Here is a 9,137-nt window from a genome sequence, read left to right on the forward strand (position 1 = left end):
TATCTCTCCCTTTCATCGTGTTAAAATGAATAAAGTTTAGTTTCTTTCCTTCTTTCGTAGCTTGACTTAAATGCCTTAAACCAAAAAAGGCATTTGGCCAAAGCGCTTGTGTTTTGAAGAGTCCAGTATCTGGGCTGCCAATCGGAAGGTCAAAGGCTCGACTCATACAGAGGAGTATTCGGATCTTTAAGCCTTTTTATCCTAACTAATGATTTTTTTTTTTGTATTTCCTAATTGACTGCTTAGTTAACAAATTTAATTGTCTTCATAGAAATACTGGATCTCTTCAAAAAGACAGTCACCTACCTTGGTTACTATTTACTCTATTTACACTACAAGTTAGTGCTACATACATACAGCATTTATTCATCTATCCTTAACAGAAAAAGAAAAAGTATCATGTCACCATTTCAAAGCACCATATTTATATCTCTAGCTGCAAGAAATTTTGCTGCAAAACAAGGCAAACTGCCTGCTGAAAGACAGTGCTGGGAAAACACCATTGCATGTTGCAGCTGAAGCTGGAATGGTCCGTCATGTCGAAGCTCTTGTTAAGTCATCCCTTTCCTCTATATCTCAAATGGATGGTTATGACAGAACACCATTGCATTTCGCGGCACTGAATGGCCAAGGGTACGTGGTCTTAAATAAATGAAAGTAGCAAAAAGCATTTCGAGTTATGAACTGCATGGGAGCAAGCTGGCTATTACGGTCTGTTATAAATAAGTGAAGCAGAGATCCGCACAAGGAACAGAGGGAGAGAAAACGGAACAAGAGACCCAAATCTGATCCTCTGATGCACATTGTGTTTGGATCTTACCTCGGCATCTTATGAAAAAAGCTGCTTACTCATCAGTGGTAAACGAGTTAAGGTAGCATAAGCCAAATTAAGGACCCCTTGGGTTTGTCAAGAGAGTTTTGCATGTAATATATCAAACACGAGAAGGAGTGTTTCATCGGATATCCAAACACCGAGAAGCGAGTTGAAAAACGAGGCCGAAGGCCAAGTTTTTTAACCGATTTCGAGGTGGTTGGATATCTGATGAAACACTCTTTCGAATGTTTGATATTACTTCTCAAAGGAATCAGTATTTTAAGAGATATTTGGGATCAAAGTTGGCGAAATTGTATGCTAATTAAGACCACATATCCAACCTTCCTTCACGGTAGTGATTTCTTTTGTTTTTGGCTTATGAATTATTAATGAATTTGAGAAATAATGTTCATCATCAGATGTGGTTAATTAATTCCAAGAGTCATTGATTTGTTAGAAATCCACAATCAAATCCCTCTCATAATATCAGCCTGGGACAAGTTGCACGAAACCTGATTACAATAATAACTTGGTCATTGTAAGGTTTTAATACGATTAAACCGTTCATGGTTTGTGCATACCAGAAAGAACTTTGTCCACTATATAGGCAATTAAAGCTCCTTTCATTTCAAGCGCGTGCATTTAATTTCGATAACTCAATAGCCCATGAGGCGAAGCCGAATGGGCTATTGACCCGTGGACCTTGAGGGCGAAGGGTCTAATTGTTTTAGTATCACCCAACCAGTCGGACCGAAAAGGCAATAATAAAGTTAGCAAATGCAAGTTGAAGAAATATTTATTTGGGAATAAAACGAAAGAACGCGTCACGCTTTTCGCTTCTCGAGGACTATTACTAATAGTCCTGTAGTAGCGTAGCCAATCAAAATGCAGGATTTGCATTAGTCCACTAGTTGGGTGATACTAAGCAAGAATATCACCCAAAATTAGCGTTACGCCCTATAGCTGGGAAATTAGGGAGGAGTGGGGGGTGGGGGCATTTTGGCGTTACATAGTCCCAGTTTCCCTGAAAATACCACGGTATCCCGATATAATTGTTTGACTCCGAGAACATCAATGTTCCTAATCATATATTATGGGAAGCCTTTTCCAGATTAAGCTGAATACTGACAATGGAAGAAAACTGAGAGTTTAACTGATTATTTAAATTACAGGAATATTTGCTCCATCTTAATACAAATGGGTGCTGAAATAGACAGCCCTGACATGTATGGCTGGACTCCATTTTTGTTTGCTGCTAAAAATGGCTCAGTTAGATTAGTCCGGATGTTCCTTGACATCAATGCCAACATTGATCATGCGGACCAGTCTGGAAACACCGCCCTGCTCATAGCGTCAGCGAGAGGTCACGTGGATGTTGTAAATGCACTTTTAGATCGAAATGCAAGCTTAAATCCGGGAAACGATGGATTGAATTGCCTGGATGTTGCTATAGAGAACCAGAAGGCAGGAGTTGTGATGGCTATTCTAAAAAATTCTAGGTGAGAAACGGGGAGCTTTGCGCCCTCTATCATACACCTAATAAATCATTCCGTCTCTTGTTTGCCGGCCTATCTTTCTAAATTTAAAAAATAACAATTAACCCCGACGTAAAATTGTTAAAGAAAAGGAAACAAGAATTTTTTTCTTACTGTAGGACCTTTCTTCATCCAACTGATTTCCCAACTGATTACCAATTTCTCCATCTGATAGACACTGAACTTAGCTATGATCAGAACTTGTGAGCCACTGGCAGACTCTATCTTGCCTCTCGTACTTCTCATTACGGCTAAGGAATCGAAAGACGTCTAAAAGTACATGACTTTGAGTTCGTTTCTCATTTATAAGTGTTGCACCTCTTTCCAGGTGGAGGGACATCTTGTTAGCAAAGAGCCCGGATGGTGGAAATCGCATGGGGAAGCTGATTCACCGGTTCCCGGATGCTGCAAAATCAGTCATGGATCGCTGTATTCAGAGGTCTCTGGCTAAGAGATCGATCACTTACGATTTTCGCCTTCTCGATCCAGGCCCTGAGGATCAAAGTGGATCGGATTTTGAGCCCTTTTTCGGATTGCTGGAGATGGTGAAACACAAACAGAAAGATCTACTAGTTCACGCCCTTAGCCGGAAATTGCTCCAAATAAAATGGAGAACTTACGGATGGTTCATTTTCTGGACAAATCTTGCTTTGTACGCAGTGTTCCTGTTCGTGATGTCCTACTTTATGTTGACGCAACGGAAGCAAATCAAACTTCAAAGGAGCAGCGAAAGAGATTATGGAGACGTCTTCAAGAAGAACGACACTTTCAATAAAATAAGTCCTTTTCTAATCCTCGTGTTCGCTTTATTTCATCTGCTTAAAGAACTTTACCAAATAGGCGTCCAGCGAATGAAGTACTTCACACAGTCAACAAACTTTCTTGAATGGACTCTTTATTTGACGACCACAATCTTCATACTTCCCTACGTCTCTGATTCCCTGCGTTATCTCCAAGGAGATCCCAGAGTGACTTGGCAAATCGGAACGGTCGCTATTTTCTTGGGCTACATGAATTTGATTTTGTTCGTGCAGACCCTGGAGAGTGTCGGCATCTACGTCACCATGTTTTTTCAAGTAGCAAAAACGGTGATTCATGCTTTGATTTTCTTCGCTCTGTTTGCCTTGGCCTTCTCTGTGGTGTTCTACATTTTGTTTAAGGAACAGGTTAGTAGTTATCTCTAAGTAACGACCAAGGAAGTTGATTGATTTCAAAGGGACCGGAGCTGGGCACCGGAGAAAACTAATTTCGGTGACCTTTTCAACAATTCAGAGATTTAAATTAATCGAGTTGCACAGCCTCAACTACATTTACTCAACAGTTCAGTGATTTTTGTTGTTATCACGTTTTTGTTGTAGTTATTATTAAAGTTTAGACCTCAGATATTGCCTTTGTCTAGGCGCCTGAAAAGTTCAAGTGGGTTCAACGGGATTCGAACCCATGACGCTCTTCCAACTGAACTATGACACCACTCATTTGGAAGTGAGGTCAATTGACCTGCACTTCAAGAATATTCATTTATTTCATTTACAGGTGGTTTGCAACAAATCTCGAGAGACTAAGATCACAATTCTGCAATGTACCAATGCTCGTGGACGAAGAAAAGGAGCTACTGAGAGATTTATTGTTTTCGTCCACCAACATCACGGCGATAACGTTAGGAGAAAACCACCAATAACGATGATTCGATAACGAAGTTAAAAATTCAAAGAATAACAATAATAAAAAGGGTCCTTGGGGGCGCTGTTTCCCTGTTTATTACGCACAGCCCTAAGAAGGCAACAAACCAACCCCTCCCACTCTTCAGGGTCAGTGGAGACGCTTAAGTTCATGGCAATGTCGCATGACTCCAATGGTACCAAATCATTTAAGATAAAGATATCAAACTGGGTTTGGGACTTCGCAGATAGAATTATTGCCATAACTATCATTGAGAATAAAATTTGTTTGTCGTTTGTTAGGATGCCTTCAGCAGTTTTGACATGGCGCTAATGCAGGTGCTTAAAATGACACTTGGCGAGCTTGACTATAACACCGTAATGGTAGACAGCTTAGAAGGAACAAATGACGTCACAAAGGCTCCTCTTTTGCCTTACCAGGAGTCCTCGACCATCTTTATGGCCATCTTCATTTTTGCCATGCCAATCATTCTTACCAACCTTCTGGTGAGTAATAGTGCACTGACAATAGAGCGATTTTCTATTGAGGACTTGAAACAAATACCAAAGTATTTGGTATCACAGCAGGTGTAAAGAGCGCAATGAACCAATCAAAATTCGAAGTAATTGCATGCAACGTGCTCAAAGCGCGGCAAAAATCGCGCGTGCAAGGCGCAATTGCATTTGGTTTTTCCTCTCATTGGTTGATAAACTGCCGCGAGATTTTTAATCACTAAGCGTATCAATTGCGATTGTGTAATTACTTTCGACAGGCCTTTGAAAACTGCTCTAATGCAGCAATATTGACGTTTTGAAAAGGACCGCATGCGATCTTTGGAATGTTAGCATGCGCATTGGAGCTTTAGGAGAAAGGAAATTCGTCCGATAGAGAACGACAACATCTAACAACAAAAAATGGTGAACGAAACGATAAATTCGTTTTAAGCAACCCTGCCTATTTGATTATCAAATATCCCATGGTCATCTTAAAGGGCGACTAACAATCTTTACTTTTGTCATGTCATGTAATGTTGAAAAGCGACTTCCCTTGCGATCGCCAGAAAAATTAATGTCAATTTTAACTTCTCTCAAAAGCTATGTGTGGTCAGCATCGGTGGTGTTTCAATCGGGGGCTTCACGATCTTATCCGGTTTCAATTACTTAGATCATGTATTCTTGGTTTTCACCCATGTGACAAGGCGGCCGCGTTTGTTGTCAATGCAATACAAAACTGTGGAGAGTCAGGATGGTTTGGTGGTCATCAACCAGGCCTCCCACCTCTGACACCCAGGTTCAACCCTGAGGTCGCATGTGGAGTGAGTTTCGGTCGATCTCGATCTGAATCCAAGGTACTCCAGTTTTCCTCCCTCCTCAAAATCGACTCCCAGTCATTTACATCAGGTTGGACCTGCGGTGCTCAACTAAGCACATTTACATTTACTTTTCGCAGAATTTGCATAATAATAAAGTCTAGTCCCAGCGGAGCAACAGGTTATTGTTCTTGCCAAACAACATGGCCACCGTAACGTCACAAGAAAACCAGCAATTCAATAAAGCTCATTTCTATCAGGATTCAACGGATTACCCCCTCAAACTAAGAAGGTTTTCTGATGGAATTTTGAAAAAAACCATTTGTCCATTAATTACTGAGCACGATCGTTACCTGACTGTTTTGCATTCCTGTTACTTAAATTTGGAATGTCTGATGCCTTAGCCCACGAACCATGCAGGCAGTGTAGAGAGAATGATCCACTGTTCTTTGAGTGTCCGAGAATATAATTGTCTTTTGACCGTCGTAGCAGAGTCATAGGACTTTTAAAGACGTTTTTCCTTCCTTAATTAATCGGTAAAGAAACAGTACGACTTTATTTCCGCGTTCAAATGCTGAGAATAATTAATTCTTCCTCAACAGCTTCCATCAAGAAAGTACTCAAGACATTATTTTTTAACAACTATTGTGAATCTTAGGTATTTCGTTCTTCCTGTGTCATACGTCAAATTGTTTGCACCTTGTAATTTTACTTTCACTAATCTATATATATTTCAACACCTCAATTAAATAACGAAGTGTTTGTAATTGTATTCTCCATTACCAACTTGTAGATTCAAACAGTTTTTAATTTGTAAATTCTCGTTCCTTTCTTTATACTTCAACACAATAAATAACTAAATGTTCGTAACAATTGTATTCCGTCGCCAACTTGCATGTCAACGAAAGCTAGATGTTTTACTTGGGGAGGCCTAATTTATATATTATGCTTAGTAGTTTCTTTTAGGCCTCCTCGTCACCAATTCAATTCTTTTTCTCTCTATGTCCTCTTTTTTGATTGTTCATATTTGTGTCTTTTTTTTTTCCTCTGGCAAATAAATAAATGATAAATGCATTTATCTTTCACAGGTTGGTTTGGCAGTGGGCGATATAGAATCAGTCCAGAAACACGCCTTTCTGAGAAACAAAGAAAAGATCGTTGACTTCGTGGTAGGAATCGAAAGGAAATTTCCAAAATTCATAACCAGCCGTTTTTACAAGCCTAACTTAGTGGTAATGGGACGCAAAGTAGCCAGAAAACTCTCCCAAAAGTAAGTAAAATAGACTCTTGGTCCTAAGACATTTGTTTTTTTTAAGAAAGGGACTAATCAACTTATCTCGAGTCGTCAAACGTCCTTAATCTACCAATTATGGACAATCTGAATTTAAAAGAATGGTGAATCTGCGTGGACAGGCCGAAGAGCCTGAGGATCCGTGTGGACATAGATCCTCAGCGGGGAAGAGATAGTAACCTAACGACTTTATGAAATAACGAACGTCATTCATCTCCTTCTGCATCGATACTTAGGGCCAGGGGCTGGTAAACTTAGTCTTGAGGTGTTAGCACTTTTCATGTGAACAAAGCAAATTGAAGTAATGATCGGCTCAATGAAGGAAAGTCGATATCCATTCAGGAGCAAGGCTGATAGACTATTTTCCGTTCTGAAGACAGTATTAGGATCCATTCTAAGATCTCATTTTTCAGCGATTTTTCGGCAAAGCCAAACAGTTGTCTTCATTTAATCGGGACATGCTTAAAGGTGATTCCCTGGTTTTGAATTGCGCAACCCTACTGCGCGCGCAGTAGCGCAGGCACATTGATAAAATTGCGGATTTTCATTGACGCCAAAACTAACCCGTCAAGGAATAGCTATTTTCTCCTGAACGAGTACGGTGACCCTCATTTTTCATTTCTTGCTTTATTTGCTGAGAACGATGACTTCATGGAGTAGTGGAAAAATCAGCCAAAATCTATGGCCAGTTTTTTTGGCATTTTTATAAAATTGTACGGAAGGAGCCATAACGAGTCAAACAGCCCACACTAAAGTTAAATCTATTTTGGAGGGTTAAGTACTCACAAATGCATTCAAATAAATTTTTCAGGTACGTACATAATTTAACCATAGAATGACACCATGCACGCTCTGGATTATACGTTGGATTACATTTATAATTGTGAGAGTATTTCAAATAGCCGTATTCGTCAGCATCGTATCATGGAAACGAGCACGATGACCCTCCCCCCCCCCCCCCCTCCCTTTATTATTACAGTTTCATCATCTCCTTGACATGTTACAACAGTGTACAAAGTTTCATCGGAAACCTATGACAAGTTCTCTTTCTAAGGAATCACCTTAAATTTCTTAAATTAATCTAACCAAATCGTAAAAATCGGAGGCTTTTACAGGTGGTGGGCTTTTACATCTCTCAGAACCGTTAATTCGACACATTCGATTGTCAAATTTCTCACAAAACACCTTTTACCACGGCTAATGCAGATGACATTAATAATTGCCACAAAAGATAAATTAAAACAATTCTGTCCACGTTTTTACCAGAAACAGAGTTGACAAATTTGAAGACAAAGATCTTGGCGATGAAGACATGAAATCGGAAAATGGAGAAGACCAGAGGTTAGAAGTTGTTACAAAGGAACTAGTCAAGGTGAAGCAGCGCCAGACCTCAATCATGGATATTATGCAAGATCAAATGAACATTCTTAAGGCTGTAGCTACCAAAGTAGGAGTGGATATACCCCAGGGCGAAGGAAATAATGCCTCTGGGAATGCCAGACAGTAGGTCGTTTTTCCTCACGACGTCATGGCTGCCATCTCGGTGTAAAAAAAAATGTAAACCACGGTCATATCTGATTGCGATTCTTTGTTATTTTTATTATCATCCAAGCATTGCATTGCCTTGTGTTTGAGAAACGCATTATGGCAGCCGGCCGAGGGAGCTATTGGTCTGATTAGCTGCATAAGAAATGGAATACAGTAAATTCTCTTTAATTGATCAGTTCAAAGCTTCCTAAAGACAGGAAAACTTGAAAATAGGAAACAAGCGTGGCTCTGGAAAGATTTCTTTCATAAAGAATTTACTTGAAATCAATTGAATAAAAGTATGTGTCATGTTGCAAGGTTTGAAACTGAGGATTATATGAACGGTGAGTAATCAAAGTCGGCCGATATTTTCAACGCATTATGTTACAGTAAGCAAAGGTGGCTGACACTATTCTTGTTCATTAATAATTAAAGCTCAATAGGTTGGTCATTTCCTTTTTCTTTATGCCATTGAGCACAAGATAAGCGGGATGATAAGTAAACTTAGGCATACAATCCCCAGTATCTAAAATATCTGGCCCTAGTTGTTCAAACGATGGATCGCTCTATCCGCCGGATAAATCACTTTCCATTGGATAACTCAATTAGTTTTGCTAGTGTTTATCCTCTGGATAGTGATATATTTATCTGGCCCGGGTTGCTCGAAGCATGGTTAGCGCTACTGAACCAGCGTTAAATACCATGGAAACCTATTGGTTTTGATACCTCTTACTCAGCGTTTAGCGCTAACCGGGCTTCGAGCAACCCCCCCTGGTGGATAGCGCTATCCATCGTTTGAACAACTGGGGCCCCATCAGCTGTAGCCAGGCATTTCTGTTAATAAAATGAGCTAAAATATCGTAAAAGTTGACTCTGGCTAAAAAAGACGAATAACTCGAACGTTGCAATTTACATTTTGCTGAAGAAGGTTACAGGAATAACCAAAACGTCCACGTTATTCGTCATTTTTTAGTCAGAGTGAAACTTTAACGATATTTTATG

General features: G+C 39.8%; 1 protein-coding gene across 1 annotated transcript in view; it reads left to right on the forward strand.

The window, feature by feature from the left end:
- The window catches only part of LOC137995271 (transient receptor potential cation channel subfamily A member 1-like), a 12,029-nt gene extending 3,588 nt beyond the window's left edge, over positions 1-8,441 (forward strand). Inside the window, exons 4-9 of the mRNA XM_068840845.1 lie at positions 437-633; positions 1,987-2,313; positions 2,678-3,515; positions 4,311-4,514; positions 6,406-6,587; positions 7,875-8,441. Of these exons, the coding sequence (XP_068696946.1) occupies positions 437-633; positions 1,987-2,313; positions 2,678-3,515; positions 4,311-4,514; positions 6,406-6,587; positions 7,875-8,115 (1,989 nt within the window). The 3' untranslated portion in view covers positions 8,116-8,441. The remainder of the gene's footprint in view (positions 1-436; positions 634-1,986; positions 2,314-2,677; positions 3,516-4,310; positions 4,515-6,405; positions 6,588-7,874) is intronic.
- The last annotated feature ends 696 nt before the right edge of the window (positions 8,442-9,137 follow it).

The sequence above is a fragment of the Montipora foliosa genome, chromosome 3 (assembly GCF_036669935.1).
Source record: "Montipora foliosa isolate CH-2021 chromosome 3, ASM3666993v2, whole genome shotgun sequence".
NCBI lineage: Eukaryota > Metazoa > Cnidaria > Anthozoa > Scleractinia > Acroporidae > Montipora > Montipora foliosa.